The 18365-nt window shown below is 37.0% G+C and overlaps 1 protein-coding gene across 3 annotated transcripts in view; it reads right to left on the bottom strand.

The window, feature by feature from the left end:
- Positions 1 to 18365, bottom strand: part of PIBF1 (progesterone immunomodulatory binding factor 1) — a 245544-nt gene that overhangs the window by 179928 nt on the left and 47251 nt on the right. For 2 of the 3 annotated variants that reach the window (XR_004054729.1, XM_010377651.2), the window contains exons 7-9: positions 17141 to 17249; positions 16321 to 16502; positions 8815 to 8940 (exon numbers count right to left, since the gene is read on the bottom strand). Coding sequence is in view for 2 of the 3 variants with exons in the window: in XM_010377651.2 (XP_010375953.1) it covers positions 8815 to 8940; positions 16321 to 16502; positions 17141 to 17249 (417 nt within the window). In the remaining variant the exon portion in view is untranslated. The remainder of the gene's footprint in view (positions 1 to 8814; positions 8941 to 16320; positions 16503 to 17140; positions 17250 to 18365) is intronic. The other variant, XM_030922358.1, reaches the window with a different exon arrangement.

The raw sequence follows: 18365 nt of genomic DNA, 5'->3' as shown, positions 1-18365 counted from the left end.
GAAAGTGATACTATTTTTATTTTATTTTATTTTTTGAGACGGAGTCTTGCTCTGTCGCCCGGGCTGGAGTGCAGTGGCCGGATCTCAGCTCACTGCAACCTCTGCCTCCTGGGTTTACGCCATTCTCCTGCCTCAGCCTCCTAAGTGACTGGGACTACAGGCGCCCGCCACAACGCCCGGCTGATTTTTTGTATTTTTTTTTTTTTTTTTTAGTAGAGACAGGGTTTCACCGTGTTAGCCAGGATGGTCTCGATCTCCTGACCTCGTGATCCGCCCGTCTTGGCCTCCCAAAGTGCTGGGATTACAGGCTTTAGCCACCGCGCCCAGCTGAAAGTGATACTATTTTTAATGGCATCCTAGTGAAAACACAGAAGGCTGTTGGAGGGGCTTCAGCATCTTAGGGTTCCTTCTACTACTGTGAGGGCTAAGGGGAGTGAAATCTGGGGCACAGCAGAGAAACATCTCTAGCAAAAAGCTGTGTGATCTCAGATAAGCACTTTTGAGCTTGGTCAGGGCTGCCACATCTGGCAAAAGATCAGAAATTAGGCCAGGTGCGGTAGCTCATGCCTGTAATCCCAGCACTTTGGGAGGCTGAGGTGGGTGAACTCCCGAGGTCAGGAGTTCCAGACCAGCCTGACCAAGATGGCGAAATCCCATCTCTACTAAAAGTACAAAAATTAGCTGGTCATAGTGGCGCACGTCTGTAATCCAGTTACTTGGGAGGCTGAGGCAGGAGAATCACTTGAACCCGGGAGGCAGAGGTTGCAATGAGCTGAGATTGTGCCATTGCACTCCAGCCTGGACGACAAGAGTGAAACTCTGTCTCAAAAAGTCTGCAATCTGGAGCTAATGGCCATGCCTTATCACCAATCACTCTGAGACTACTGAGGTAGAAAAGCTGGAGTCATTCCTGAGGTTCACTTCTTGTCAATCACCAGATCTTGCCAATTCTCCTACCTATTCTTTAAATTCAACCGTCTTTCTATTTCTCATTTTCATCACCTAAACTGTGCAATAGCCTCCTACGTGATCTCCCTGCTTCTAGGCTTTCTTCAACTATAATCCACCCCGCATTGCAACCGTAGTTACAAAAAATGAGTAAGTCATGTTTCCGTCCTACTATAAAACCTCTGGACATTCTCCACTGACACCAGAACCTTTAAAATCTGGCTCAATCTTACTTTACCAGCCTCTCCCACCACACAACGAACTATACTGCAAAGGTAAATCTAAATTCCTATGCAGCCTGAACTTACCTTGCTTCATATCTGGAACCCTACACAGCTTGAAAATTTTAAGTATTATTAACCAAGCAGTGAACACATGTTGTAAACATCTACAGGAGTAACGAATATAGTTAACAATAAAAGATAACTACTAATCAAAATTAATTTAAAATATTTGAGAAGATGCTGAGAGAGTTGTCTGCAGAGCCATATACTTCAAGAATTATCTAACTGAAAAGACAAAGTAATTATTTAAATTTTTCCATAGAAGAACTTAAAACATTATAGAGCTATCTGGTAAGATACGAACAAAAGAGGTTTGTTTATGTGCTTAAGCCCTAATGAGGACATACACCTTTAAAGTGATGAATGGAACCTCAGAACAATAGTTAAATTCACCATTGTAATACATTACATATGCTCAACGAACCTTTGTAAATAGATTCAAGATTCAAAGTTGTTTAATATCACTCTAAGATTCTACACAAATTTCAAGTTTATATCATTAAAGTTTCTTCTTGAGTACTTTTGGAAGATAAATTGTGGTCAAGATGGTTTTTATTGATATGGCAGGAAAATAAAATCACTAAAGCAATACTAATTGTTGCACTTAAAAACATCTTTTCAATCTTTTTCTCTACTGCCTACCCCCTTTCAAACAATTGTAAAGCTATTTCAGTTTCCAGAGTCCGTACTGCACTAAGAGCATAATGAATGCCTCTAATCTTATCTTTTTTATAGCACCACTCACAATAGCGCTTTCTGTGTTTACAGTAACAAGACCACCTTAAAGGTAGTTTTACTTTATGGAAAAACTTTATCAGCCGAATTTATCTCCCTTTACCTTATTATCTCATAACCTAATTAGGAAACATAAGCTAGCCATCTTATGCAGAAATTTAGACAGAAAAGAATGGCATGTAGACCCTCTACGTCTATATTATGTCATTTAAGAAAACTTGTTAAATGCTATGGAGATAAACACTTAAGAATATGTATTTTGTATTAGTATCTTCTAGTGATAAATAATTCCATAATATTATCAGTTGACTTTTATATAATGGTGATTTCCCTTAAATTGTCAACATAACAGATAAAAACATTTTCTTCAAGTATTCTACATAGGCGTAAGGTACCAAAATAACTCATTTATGTCTATAATTTATAATGTACTTTTTGCATATATTATCTCATTTAGACCTCACGGACCACCCTAAGAAGTATTATTAGTAGTTATTATTATTTTTTGAGACAGGATCTCACTTCAGTTGCCCAGGCTGGAGTGCAAATGGCATGATCTTGGCTCAGTGCAACCTTGACCTCCCAGGCTCAGGTGATCTTCCCACCTCAACCTCCTTAGTAGGACTACAGGCCTGTGCCACCATGCCTGGCTAATTTTTTTGTATTTTCACTAGAGATGGGGTTCTGCCATTTTGCCCAGCCTGGTCTCAAACTCCTGGACTCAAGCAATCTGTCTGCCTCAGCCTCCCAATGTGTTGGTGTTACAGGTGTTAGCCACCACGCCTGGCCTATTAGCTCATTTTATAAAAGAAGAAATTAAACTTCAGGGACATTAAGTGACTTATCCGCTGAGCTAATAAGTGGTAGAATCAGGATCAAGTTCAGTCTTTTGATCCAAATCTCTTTCGTAATACACTCCCACTCACGGAATAATGTCTTATTTCCAAATGCGTAAGAGGGTCCATAACATTTCTGTCACATAATGCCTACTAAGCAATAAGTTATTAATATAATACATCTCAGCACTGTAGTACCTTTCATTCATTTCCCACAGCTCCAAAGTGGAATTTTAAGTAACTAGAATATACAGAAAAAACAAAGACCCTAATTCACAAACTGGACCAACGCATACATACATATTATAATTTCAACTACAGTATGTTTGATGTATCTAAATATCCAAGTTCCCTCTTGGTTTATAAATGCCCTTTTCTTAAGTCTTTATATCTTCTACTCGCTTTCTTTTCTCTCAATACTTTAACTTCAAGAACTACTGGAATGACTGCAGGTCAGATACCAAGATTGGATAGAGTAAGTCCCATGTACCTTTTCCATATTAAAAAAGAGAAAAGAAAAAGTATTCTTTTAACATCCTCCGATGTATAGAAAGAAAATTAAAGGCAAAATACATTTCACTAATCATCATTTCAGTTTCTTTAGAAAATGTTTATTGGGGCCGGGCATGGTGGCTCATGCCTGTAATCACAGCACTTTGGGAGGCCGAGGCGGGCAGACTACCTGAGGTCAGGCATTTGAGACCAGCCTGGCCAACACATGGTGAAACACCATCCATACTAAAAATATGAAAATTAGCCGGGCGTGGTGGCGTGCACTTGTGATCCCAGCTACTCAGGAAGCTGAGACAGGAGAATCGCTTGCACCCGGGAGGCGGAGTTTGCAGTGAGCTGAGATCACATCACTGTACTCCAGCCTGGGTGACAGAGCAAGACTCCGTCAAAAAAAAAAAAAAAAAAAAAAAAAGTTTATTGGGGGAGAGATAAGGAGACCAAACATAAATATGCAAGTGTAAGTACTTCATCCATTTCAACTCATTGTAACAGCACACTTTGATAAAATACCAGTAATTAACACAATCATACATCTCAGGCCAAAGCAAAAGATTAATTTACCTAAACACACACACACAACCCTAAATGTGCAACCTTATGAAGTTCATGTTTTATAACAGGAAATATTAAAATTCGTTCTTTAGCCATTTTAAGTTCTAAGATTTCAAAAGAAACAAATTATAATTTATTTTTTACTGTGTGGAAGATTAGTATGATACAAGCTCTAACTACAGTTAAATCTCCCGTAATGAAGAAACTATGATCCCCAAAGATTCAGTAACATAAAACAAAGGGTTGGATTACTGTGAGATTAAAATGATAAAGGCAAGCCTGTACAATTAGCTAGTTAGGTGTCTTGGGCAATTCAAATTCATCTGGGCTCAGGCTGCAATTTGGCACCACCTGGTGGCAACTGTCCACTCTAGCCTCAGTATACATTCGATCAGTTCTGAGTCCTGTAGCTGGCTGGGGCATCCACAGGGCAGTCCCAATCCCAGGAATCCTCTGGTTAGGTAGTGTCCATTCCGAGGTGGATAGGGGGCCAGAAGAACACTGGAGACAAGGACATCTGCTTTCAGTTTTCCTACTTCCAGAAACGGCTCTGTTGGTTGTTTCCCCACACAGCCTTACCAACCTACCCCTACCAACCACATTTATGTTACAATGGGATAAACTTTAAAGATTTTTTTTAAAGAACAACAAAAACCTAAAAAAATTAGGAAATTTTCAAGAAGATTACATACCAAAGTTTATATGGCTATGTGGATTGCTTAGGAATAACCACAGAAAGTTCCCATACATTTTAAAGTTATTGTATCAGTCAACAAAAGCCTATTAAATCCACAACAGAATTGAACCACAGAACCAACAGTACTTATCTGTAAAATAGAAATAATACTATCTATATCACAGGCATCTCTAATTCCCAGATCTTTCTCTTGAGGTTTAGATTATTCTACAGTCAACTCTTTTATTTGTATATCCCAGACACTTCAAGTGAAACAACTAAATTGATCATGTTTTCCTATTAAAGCTTTGTATTTTCTAATGTTTTAAAAACTGTATCACTATCTATGCAGCTGTTTAATTCAGAAACCTCGCTGACATCCTTAATGAGTTCTCATCTTACCAATCCAATCTAGTCACTGAGTCCTGTTGGCTCTATCTCTTAGATATTTTTCCAACCTGGCCCATTTCTCTCATCTTTACTGCTACTAATCCAGTTTCATTATCACCTTTCATCTGGATAATGGAAATAACCTCTAAAAGTAGAGCCTCTCTAACAGGCTTATGCCATTCCAATCTATTCTCCACATTACAGTGATCTCTGGATATAAAATCAGATCATTTCATGCCTCTTCTTAAAATCTTTTAATTGTTCCCCATAGGTCTTACATAATGGTCCAAATGCATTCTTTGGGCCCATTTGCTGCTTCTCTTTCATCTCTTTCAACTCCCTGCCTCTCAGTCTATCCTTCAGCCATACCAAATTAATTTGTTTAAAAAGCTTAATTTTATCCTACTTTCAGGCTTTTATATATGCTACATATTGATTCTCCCAATTCCCTTTTCTTCCTTAGTTCATAGTGTTAAAGCAAACTAAATACGGCCTTAAGAAAGATTCTGTACTTCTGTATTTGAGTCTTTATTGATGAACTGCAATCTAACTTAATAGGCAGACAAGATAGAAAACCTAACTTGGGGGTATGTTCCTGGAACAACAGCTGAATCTTGGCCAACCCCAGCAGCCATACTTCAACCATTCATACACTGCTGAGTGTTCAAATAAGTTAAACACCAACCTATAACCAATCCAGCTGTTTCTGTATCTCACTTCTGATTTCTGCACGTCACTTTACTTTTTTTGTCTACAAATTTGTTGTGACCACGAGGCACCCCTGGAGTCTCTCTGAATCTGCTGTGATTCTGGAGGCTGCCTGATCTGCAAATCATTCATTGCTCAATTAAACTTTAAATTTAATGTGTCTGAAGTTTTACTTTTAATAGCAGTTTCAGTCAAAAGGGGCAGTTCTTCATTTATGAAGTCTTCCCCAATTCCTTCCAATACTAGGTTAGATACACAGATGGTCTCATCTTTTATCCTATCACTTTGTCCACCATCATCATACTTAGAATAATTGTTTCTCTATTTGTCTTTACCCTCCATCAGACTACCAGCTTTGTGAAGACAAAGGTCACTACTATCTATGATGTCTAGCATTTAGCTGGCATATGGTAGGTTTCAATAAATATTTGCAAAATACATTAATTTGTTGCTCTGGAAATTATATCAGGGTGCAAATGTAAAACTTTTCAACATAAAGCTTAGCATATACTAGGTATATACGTCTTCTTTTAGTCTGCATTTTGAACTCTAAGAGCAAGTAAATCACAAGGTACAGGATCCTCCTTTCTAATGTAGGGCTGGGACGAAGTAAAATTTTGCCAAAGATAATGTCTTTGGAATTCTCTCTCCAATCTCTTAATAACTCTGCTGCCCTAAGCATGTACATTCATAAAACTGTCATACTTTTGTTATGAACATGAAGGGACAACTAAGTGCAAAAGCAAATGAATCTTAAAATCATAAGGTTACGTGAAGAAGCCACAAAAAATATATATGTATACAGCATAATCCCATTTATATGATAAGATACTAATATAACATGAAAAACTAAACTATATTGTGCACAGATGTTTATTTACTGGAAGCACAGATAATAAAAGTATAAGGAGAAGCAAGGAAGTTATTAGCATAACAGAATAGCAGTTATGGAAGAAAGGAGTTAAGCAGAAAGAGTCTCAAGGACATTTCTGTAGTGCTGCATTATTCTACTTCTTTATAATTATTTAATGAACATTAGGAAATTTTCTCTGAACATCTATTATTTTATACACACACATACAAACATGTATGGTCAAAAAACAGAACAATCATAACATAGTAACTAAAGTAAAAAATAATGCTATTTAAAGAGTGGTCCAATATTTCTTTGAGCTACTTGGAACAATTATTTTCTCAGGATTCAACATATGAAGGCTAGCTTAGGACTTCAAAAGCCTTATTCACAGAAAAGACTATAGTGCTCCTACTAGTAATTGGATATTCAAATATTAAAATATAAACTAAGTGTAAACAAATGCAGAAGTGTTATGTTTTCCAAGATAAAAAATGTTATTTTAAAAATTAATATGTCAAAACATTTTTTAAGAACATGTGTACTTTCTCCTGGTATGCATACGTATTTGCTGGTGCCCAAAGCATATTTTTAGTTTGTCTACTGCTAAGATAGTGCTGACTGATCACTTAGAATTTTCATATTTTGAAATTCTTTGCTATTTTCATTGAAAATATAATCCTAGATTATAAATGACATAATTATTTTAAAGCTCAAATAAGAGAAGAACAAGAAAAAACAGAAGAGTATAATCACAAAGTATTTGTTGAATGCACAAATGAATGATTTCTTTTGCATTCAGTGAAGTTCATGTTAATTTCCTTTGGCATATACTTCTAATGCAGACTTTCAAAAAAGATCAAACAGGTAGAAAAGATCTATGCAAGCCAAATTTATGAGGAAAATAATCTCATCTGATTTTCAGGAAAGTCATTTTTATGACTTTCTACTAAGTCATATTTAGCAAAAATCCTAAAAAAGTTCTGTCATAAACTGTATATCTACTCTCTTATCATCACAAACATTTTTACCCAAGAACAAAGAAACCCAAGAACAAAATCATATCCCTCAGAGGCAATAGCATAAACATCTCTACCAACCTGCTACATTAAATAACAATTTAACAGTAATTTAAAAAATATCTTTGCTAATTTACTACCAAAGGATGATTCTACATATATAGTTTTTATAGTAGTGGCCAACTTACAAATACTATAATACAGCAGCTTTTTTCTCTGGAATTGAGGGGTGGACGTACCAAATTTTCTGCTACTATATTCCTAGTAGAAATGACATGTTACAATGCTATTACAGATTAAGTCTGATTTAAAGCCTTGCCGACAACAATCAAAATATCATATAAGCAAATCAGTGCTGATAAACTAGTATCACAAGTAAATTTCAAAATAATTTTCTTATTAAAATATAAACTTTCAAAAACCACTCTATAACAATGGCATAAAAATATCTGCCACGGAAATAAATAGTATTTATTTTTCCCGAATTCTACCAATCACTAACTAGGTGAGCCTAATATTTACTATCTAAAAGTAACTGCATGAATAAAAATGATATTACTTCAGGATTACCTAATATGACATCTTTCACAGCCAGCAGCTAAATGAGGCATGTGTATATTTCAAATTACTATTCTAGTTTTAAAAAGTTTCCAGGAGAAATTGTTGGTATAATACAGGAAGAACTGGTATCTCAGTACTCTTTACATTTCATCTGTCTTCAATCTGAACTGAAGCAAATGCAAAAAGGGAAGTCACTAGTGTTAAAAAAAGACATTACAGGAGGCCGGGCACAGTGGCTCATGCCTGTAATCCCAGCACTTTGGGAGGCCGAGGCAGGTGGATCACGAGGCCAGGAGATCGAGACCATCCTGACTAACACAGTGAAACCCCATCTCTACTAAAAACACAAAAAATAGCCGTGTGTGCTGGCAGGTGCCTGTAGTCCCAGCTACTCAGGAGACTGAGGCAGGAGAATGGCGTGAACCCGGGAGGCGGAGCTTGCAGTGAGCCGAGATCACGCCACTGCACTCCAGTGCAGTGAGACTCCATCTTAAAAAAAAAAAAAAAAAAAAAAAAAAAAAAAAAACAAGAATAACAGAGCAAAAAGGTTACTCTAGTAAATCTTGTTCTAAGACTTTAGAACTTTCACGTTCTCATTATATTTAGATTTCTATTTATGACAAGTTTTCTTTAATGTATTCAAAAAGACATTATATAATAGAAGTAGCATTTAATTTCAATAAAGCTTCTATAACCTCACAAGATAAATAAGATACCACACAAGCATTTTGTTTTTTACCTGTTTTCTCGTTCATACATTTCCCTAGAGGCATTTCGAAGTTGATCAATTTCTTGGTTGGTTTTCAATCTGATTTGTTCTAGTTCATCATGTAGTTTGTTTTCATATTCTGTTTTATAATGGTCTCTGAAGGAGACAAAAAGAACAACCATAAATTTTCTTTTGACACAAGTAGGCTTTTGTACTCTACATAAGATTTTAATACCTTTCATCAAGTATGCTCTATAAACTATGTTACCTGAAAAACTTAACTATTAAGTATAAAATTTTATAATTCCTAAAAATACTGTTCCTAACAGTATGATCTAAGATTTCAACCTGTTAAACATTATTTTCCAAAAGACTTAATTACTATATAAAAACTCAGTTATTCATGTGGGATAACTATTCATCTTCCAAAACACTTTTCTAGTAGTTTTAATGCATATGGTTGAAGCTTATTTTAAAATTGAGAATGTCCTTCATTTAAAAATAATAATCTGGTAGGATGATGTTGAGAGATGAATAATATTAACAAAAATATAAAAATGAAATGACTCCAAGTCTATGAAACCTTTGCTTCCAAGCATGACAACCATAGCCACACCATTATCTTTTAGCCAAGTCAAAGTATTATATAGGGTATGAAAAACTACTACAGGTAGGAAAAAATTATGAATGTGTGAACTCTTTAAAAGTAAAATTTACCTTTACCTTTAAGGTAAAATTTGTTGTGTTTTAGTATTTTTTCTTTTTTTCTTAAAGAGATAATGCCTTGCTCTGTAACTCAGGATGAAGTACAGTGGCGCATTAATCATGTAACCCCGATCTCCTGGGCTCAAGCTACCTTCCCGCCCCAGCCTCCTGAGTAAGCAGGACTACAGGTGCTTGACATTGTGCCTTGCTAATTTAAAAACTTTTTTTTATAGAGACAGGATTTTCTATGTTGCCCAGGCTAGTCTCAAACTTCTGGCCTCGAGCAATCCTCCTGCCTTGGCCTCACAAAGTGCTGGGATTACAGGTGTGAGCCACTGCACCCAGCATATTTGTTTTTGGTATGTTGATAAGAATAATTCAAGGGTTATAAAAGTTATTAGTATTAAGGTACTTTAGTAACTTCTACACATCTAGTAGAAGAAAGAAGGCAGGACCAAAACATAGGGGGTCTCATTGAAGGGCATATAAATTAAAACAGAATGTGATACTACCTCCTCATAATTCTTTTACATTTCACACAGGAAATCATTAGCATACTGAGATTTTCTTCCAAAATATACTTCTATAGAGATACTTTCATACTTTCCTTTAAAACATACGTCTATAGAGATACTAGTCATAGGAATTTAAAAAATTATGTCACAAATAGAAAAACAGTCATAGCATATATCTATCTAAAAGAAATAGGCTTTTGGTATTGCTGAAAAAAACCACAGTGTCTTTTAAAAAACCAACTAGAAAGGAATATCATATAAGAAAATAAAATAGATAGATAAAACCCCCATCTCCCTGGGACAGAGCACCTGGGGAAAGGGGTGCCTGTGGGCGCAGCTTCAGCAGACTTAAATGTCCCTGCCCAAGAGTTTCTGAAGAGAGCAGTGGATGTCCCGGCACAGCGTTCGAGCTCGCTAAGGGTCAGACTGCCTCCTCAAGTGGGTCCCTGACCCCCATGTATCCCAACTGGGAGACACCTCCCAGTAGGGGCCAGCAGACACCTCATACAGGAGAGCTCTGGCTGGCATCTGGCAGGTGCCCCGCTGGGAAGAAGCTTCCAGAGGAAAGATCAGGCAACAATCTTTGCTGTTCTGCAGCCTCTGCTGGTGATACCCAGGCAAACAGGGTTGGCAGTGGACCTTCAGCAAACTCCAGCAGGCCAGCAGCAAAGGGGCCTGTCAGAAGGAAAATTAACAAACAGAAAGGAATAGCACATCCACTCAAAGACACTCAAAGACCCATCTGAAGGTTACCAACATCAAAGACCAATGGTAGATAAATCCACAAAGATGGGGAGACACCAGTGCAAAGAGGCCGAAAGTTCAAAAAACCAGAATGCCTCTTTTTCCTCCAAAGGATAACAACTCATCGCTAACAGGGGAACAAAACTGGACAGTGAATGAGTCTCATGAATTGACAGAAGTAGGCTTCAGAAGGTGGGTAATAACAAACTCCTCTGAGCTAAAGGAGCATGTTCCAACCCAATGCAAGGAAGCTAAGGACCTTGAAAAAAAGGATAGACAAATTGCTAACTAGAATAACCGGTATAGAGAAGAACATAAATAACCTGATGGAGCTGAAAAACACAGCATGAGAACTTCATGAAGCATACACAAGTTTCAATAGCCAAATCGATCAAGCGGAAGAAAGGATATCAGTGACTGAAGATCAACTTAATGAAATAAGAAGAGAAGACAAAATTAGAGACAAAAGAATAAAAAAGAATGAACAAAGCCTCCAAGAAATATGCGACTACGTGAAAAGACCAAATCTACGTTTGATTGGTGTACCTGAAAGTGATGGGGAGAATGGAACCAAGTTGGAAAACACTTCAGGATATTATCCAAGGGAACTTCCCCAACCTAGCAAGACAGGCCAACACTCAAATCTAGGAAATACAGAGAACATCGCAAAGATATTCCTTGAGAAGACCAACCCCAAGACACACAAAGATACTCCTTGAGAAGAGCAACCCAACACACATAATCGTCAGATTCACCAAGGCTGAAATGAAGGAAAAAATGTTAAGAGCAGCCAGAGAGAAAGGTCGGGTTACCCACAAAGGGAAGGAAGCCCATCAGACTAACAGTGGATCTCTCTGCAGAAACCCTACAAGCCAGAAGAGAGTGGGGGCCAATATTCAACATTTTTAAAGAAAAGAATTTTCAGCCCAGAATTTCATATCCAGCCAAACTAGGCTTTGTAAGGGAAGGAGAAATAAAATCCTTTACAGACAAGCAAATCCTGAGAGATTCTGTCACCACCAGGCCTGCCTTACAAGAGCTCCTGGAGGAAGCACTAAACATGGAAAGGAACAACTGGTACCAGCCACTGCAAAAACATAACCAAATTGTAAAGACCATCAACACTATGAAGAAACTGCATCAACTAACGGGCAATACAGCCAGCTAGCATCATGACAGGATCAAATTCACACATAGCAATATTAACCTTAAATGTAAACAGGCTAAATGCCCCAATTAAAAGACACAGACTGGCAAATTGGATAAAGCGTCAAGACCTATGAGTCTGCTGTATTCAGGAGACACATCTCATGTGCAAAGACACATAAAGGCTCAAAATAAAGGGATGGAGGAATATTTACCAAGCATATGGAAAGCAGAAAAAAAAAAAAAAAAGCAGGAATTGCAATTCTAATCTCTGATAAAACAGACTCTAAACCAACAAAGATCAAGAGAGACAAAGAAGGGCATTACATAATGGTAAAGGGATCAATGCAGCTAGAAGAGCTAACTCTCCTAAATATATACGCACCCAATACAGGAGCACCCAGATTCATAAAGGAAGTTCTTAGAGACCTACAAATAGACCTAGACTCCCACACAACAATGGTGGGAGACTTTAACACCCCACTATCAATATTAGACTGATCAATGAGACAGAAAATTAACAAGGATATTCAGGACTTGAACTCAGATCCGGACCAAGCAGACCTGATAGACATCTACAGAACTCTCTACCCCAAATCAACAGAATATACATTCTTCTCAGCAGCACATCATACTTACTCTAAAATTGATCACATAATTGGAAGTAAAACACTCCTCAGCAATGCAAGAGAATAGAAATCATAACAAACTGTCTCTCAGACCACAGTGGAGTCAAACTAGAACTCAGGATTAATAAACTCACTCAAAAGCGCACAACTACATGGAAACTGAACAACCTGCTCCTGAATGACTACTGGGTAAACAACAAAATGAAGGCAACAATAAAGATGTTCTTTGAAACCAATGAGAACGAAGACACAATGTACCAGAATCTCTGGGCCACATGTAAAGCAGTGTGTAGAGGGAAATTTATAGCACTAAATGCCCACAAGAGAAGGCAGGAAAGATCTAAAATTGACACCCTAATATCAACATTAAAAGGACTAGAGAAGCACGAGCAAACAAATTCAAAATCTAGCAGAAAACAAGAAATAACTAAGATCAGAGCAGAACTGAAGGAGATAGAGACATGAAAAACCCTTCAAAAAATCAATGAATCCAGGAGCTGTTTTTTTTGTAAAGACCAACAAAATAGACTGCTAGCTAGACTAATAAAAAAGAAAGGAGAGAAGAACCAAACAGACACAATAAAAAATGAAAAAGGGGAGATCACCACTGATACCACAGAAATAAAAACTACCATCAGAGAATACTATAAACACCACTATGCAAATAAACTAGAAAATCTAAAAGAAATGGATAAATTCCTAGACACATACACCCTCCCAAGTCTAAACCAGGAAGAAGTCAAATCCCTGAATAAACCAGTAACAAGTTCTGAAATTGAGGCAGTAATAGCCTACCAACCGAAAAAAAAAAAAAAAAAAAAAAAAAATCCAGCATGAGACGGATTCCCAGCCGAATTCTACCAGAGGTACAAGGAGGAGCTGGTACCATTCCTTCTGAGACTATTCCAAACAACAGAAAAAGAGGGAATCCTCCCCAACTCATTTTATGAGGCCAGCATCATCCTGATACCAAAACCTGGCAGAGACACAACAAAAAAACAAAATTTCAGGCCAATATCCCTGATGAACATCGATGCAAAAATCCTCAATAAAATACTGGCAAACTGAATCCAGCAGCACATTAAAAAGCTTATCCACCACGATCAAGTTGGCTTCATACCTGGGATGCAAGGCTGGTTCAACATACACAAATCAATAAACGTAATCCATCATATAAACAGAACCAATCACAAAAACCACGATTATCTCAATAGATGCAGTAAAGGCCTCTGACAAAATTCACCCCCCCTTCATGCTAAAAACTCTCAATAAACTGGGTATCGATGGAACGTATCTCAAAATAATAAGAGCTATTTATGACAAACCCATAGCCAATATCATATCGAATGGGCAAAAACTGGAAGCATTCCCTTTGAAAACAGGCACGAGACAAGGATGCCCTCTCTCGCCCCTCCTATTTAACACAGTATTGGAAGTTCTGGCCAGGGCAATCAGGAAAGAGAAAGAAATAAAAGGTATTCAACTAGGAAGAGAGAAAGTCAGATTGTTTCTGTTTGCAGATGACATGATTGTGTATTTGGAAAAATCCATTGTCTCAGTCTAAAATCTCCTTATGCTGATAAGCAACTTCATCAAAGTCTCAGGATACAAAATTAATGTGCAAAAATCACAAGCATTCCTATGCACCAATAACAGATAGCGAGCTAAATCATGAGTTAATTCCCATTCACAATTGCTACTAAGAGAATAAAATACCTAGGAATACAACTTACAAGGGATGTGGAGGACCTCTTCAAGGAGAACTACAAACCACTGCCCAAAGAAATACGAGAGGACATAAACAAATGGAAAAACATTCCATGCTCATGGATGGGAAGAATCAATACTGTGAAAATGGCCATAACGTCCAAATTTATACATTCAATGCTATCCCCATCAAGCTACCAATGACTTTCTCCACAGAATTGGAAAAAACTACTTTAAAGTTCATATGGAACCAAAAAAGAGCCCACATAGCCAAGACAATTCTGGGCAAGAAGAACAAAGCTGGAGGGATCACGTTACCTGACTTCAAACTACACGACAAGGCTACAGTAACAAGAACAGCATGGTACTGGTACCAAAACAGATATATAGACCAATGGAACAGAACAAAGGCCTCAAAAATAACACCACACATCTATAACCATCTTATCTTTGACAAATCTGACACAAACAAGCAATGGGGAAAAGATTCCCTATTTAATAAATGTTGTTGGGAAAACTGGCTAGCCATATGCAGAAAACTGAAACTGAACCCCTTCCTTACACCTTAAACAAATATCAACTCAAGATGAATCAAAGACTTAAACATAAGACTTAGGATTATAAAAATCCTACAAGAAAACCTGGGCAATACCATTCAGGATGTAGGCATGGGCGAAGACTTCATGTCTAAAACACCAAAAGCAATGGCCCCAAAAGTCAAAACTGATAAATGGGGTCTAATTAAACTAAAGAGCTTCCGCACAGCAAAAGAAACTATCATCAGAGTGAACAGGCAAACTCCAGAACAGGAGAAAATTCTTGCAATCTATCCATCTGACAAAGGGCTAATATCCTGAATCTACAAAGAACTTAAATAAATTTACAAGAAAAAAACAATCCCATCAAAAAGTGGGCAAAGCATACAGACATTTCTCAAAAGAAAACATTTATGTAGCCAACAGACATATGAACAAATGCTCATCATCACCGATCATTAAAGAAATGCAAATCAAAACCACAATGAGATACCATTTCACGCCAGTTAGAATGGCAATCATTAAAAAGTCGGGAAACAGAGATGCTGGAGAGCATGTGGAGAAACAGGAATGCTTTTACAGTGTTGGTGGGAGTGTAAATTAGTTCAATCATTGTGGAAGACAGTGTGGCAATTCCTCAAGGATCTAGAACTAGAACTATCATTTGACCCAGCGATCCCATTACTGGGTATATATCCAAAGGATTATAAATCATTCTACTATAAAGACACATGCACACGTATGTTTATTGCAGCACTGTTCACAATAGCAAAGACTTGGAACTGACGCAAATGTCCTTCAATAATAGACTGGATAAAGAAAATGTGGCACATATACACCATGGAATACTATACAGCCATAAAAAAGGATGAGTTCATGTCCTTTGTAGGGACATGGACGAAGCTGGAAAACATCATTTTCAGCAAACTATCACAAGAACAGAAAACCAACACTGTCTTGTTCTCATTCATAAGTGGGAGTTGATCAATGAGAACACATGGACACAGGGAGGGGGAACATCACACACCCTGTCGGGGAGTGGGGGGCTAGGGGAGGGACAACATTAAGAGAAATACCTAACGTAGGTGATGGGTGGATTGGTGCAGCAAACCACCATGTCACATGTATACCTATGTAACAAAACTGCACATTTTGCACATGCACCCCAGAACGTAAAGTATAATTAAAAAAAAAAAAAAAGCAAACATATCTCACTTCATTTTTTAAATTCTTCCGCATTATTTGCAATCCAAATTATCCTAACAGATATATCAGCTCATTACTATATTCAAGAAATGTGCCTAAAACCAAATGACAAAGTTTTAAAATAAAGGCACATGGGAAAATTATACCACGTAAATATATGCAAACAGAAAGCAGAAATGTCAAAATCAAAAAATAACATAAAATAAAATAAAATAAAATTAGGTCTTATGTTAATATTGTCCTATAGACCTTAAAAAAAAAATCACTAATCTTCCCCAAAGCCAAGAGCTCCCTCAAAGAAAATGTGTTAACTGATATCTATTTATGTGGGAATAATGTAAATCTTGCCTGGATGCTATGTATTTTTCATACATCTCTTCTCTAGCCTTTTTGGTTTCTTCAAGTTGAGCTTGAAGTCTTTCAAGGCGATCCTCTTCATGAGCACAGCGAACACTAAGCTCCATGTTTTGGCGATTGAGATATTCTTTATCCTTTTGCAGTAAAGTAACAGTCTGCTGTAACGTGGCTACCTACATACATGTAGAAACAAAAAGTATCCAGAGTGATACCATCTTACTTTTCAATGTTGACTGTATTAATTTCTTTCCTTCCTGTTTTCATTCACATGAAAATATTCCTTTTAAAAAGGGCTAATTCTTGGCATGCAACTTTTTAAAATATAAAAATAGCTACTAAAAGTCTCTTTTTGGGGCTGGGCATGGTTGCTCATGCCTGTAATCCCAGCACTTTGGGAGGTCAAGGCAGGTAGATCATTTGAGGTCAGGAGTTCGAGACCAGCCTGGCCAACATGATGAAACCCTGTCTCTACTAAAAATGTAAAAATTAGCAGGGCATCGTGGCACAAGCCTGCAATCCCAGCTACTCAGGAGGCTGAGGCAGGAGAATCGTTTGAACCCGGGAGGCAGAGGTTGCAGTTAGCCTCTTCAGATCACACCACTGCACTACAGCCTGGGCAACAGGGTAAGACTCCTGTCTCAAAAAAAAAAAAAAAAAAAAAAGTAAAAGTTAAAAAATAAAAAAAGTCTCTTTTTGGGAGGAACTACTACATAACAAAAAAAAAAAAGTCTCTGCCTCAAATCTACTCCGGGCTATTTTTTTCACTAATACTATACAATTCAGTATAAGTTGACTCTATTCATAAGCTTACCTCTTTTGATAATTCACTTCGTTCTTTTGTTTGAATTATGTGAGAGGCTTCAAGTATTTCATGTTTTCTCCTAAGCTCAATTACTTCCTGCTCAAGTGCATCACGTTCACTATTAAAAAATTCCAACAGACATGTAAATTTTACATCCCCTTTTACAGTGAACACTTTAAAAGGGTTGACTATGCATGAGGAAGCTGAATAGAGACACTAGCAATGGGGCTTGAGTGTAATTCCATGAACTATAAAGTATCTTCTTTTCAGATTTAGAAGGGACTCTGTTTCAGACCTTGTTCAAATACATAAAAATCAATGTATCACCTTTAAGGAATAAATATATAAACTACATAATAAAACTTACTAACGTACATTTGGTATTTTTTCATTAGTCATCTTTAATCTTATCTTGAGGTCAAAACTTTTAAAGAATGTATACATGGCTCTAGGCTTTCAGTTCAGTTAAGGTAAAAAAACACAACTTATCATTCGGATTGCATAGTAGATACATAGGCAGGCATTATTGTGACTATTTCACTCACAAACTGTTTATGATTACCCAGATTTTAATTTCCATTTTAAGACAAGTTCCCCAAAAAAGTTATACCAAGAATTGGACTAAAACCTACAACAGACATTTTTAAAAATGAGCAGAGAAATCGATTTACTAACTCTTAACTACTTCCCTGCAGTCAGAAGTAGTGCCTTTGCACTTTATTTCACTGACCCACCTGGTATTTCCAAAGAGAGGGCTGTTAGGAATTGTTTTCCTTTGCATCAGCTTTTCAAAAACATTTAGAATGCCTTTTCTTCCTCTAGTTAACAAAATACTATGTTTATTGAAGAAAAGCTGAGCAAAGCACCAAATAACAATCACATACAAACACAATAAGTAAAGATGACTATCAGCATTTCTATTCTGATACATATTACTACAAGTATTTCGTGCTTTTTTATTTTTAGAATGTTTAGATTTTAATTTAAAAAATTAAAATTTCATTTTGTGCTTTTACATGCAATTTTTTAAAAAACATTTTTTATACTTTTTTTTTTTTTTTTTTAATGAGATGGGGGTCTCACTATTGTCACCCAGGCTGGACTTGAACTACTGCACTCAAGTGATCCTCCTGCCTCAGCCTGCCAGATAGCCAGGACTATAGGTGCATGCCACCATGTGCCTGACTAATTTAATTTTTTTGTTTTTGTTTTTGGAAAGACGGTCTTGCTGTCT

Source organism: Rhinopithecus roxellana, chromosome 18 (assembly GCF_007565055.1).
Source record: "Rhinopithecus roxellana isolate Shanxi Qingling chromosome 18, ASM756505v1, whole genome shotgun sequence".
Lineage (NCBI taxonomy): Eukaryota > Metazoa > Chordata > Mammalia > Primates > Cercopithecidae > Rhinopithecus > Rhinopithecus roxellana.
This window is presented reverse-complemented; position numbering and strand designations above follow the sequence as displayed.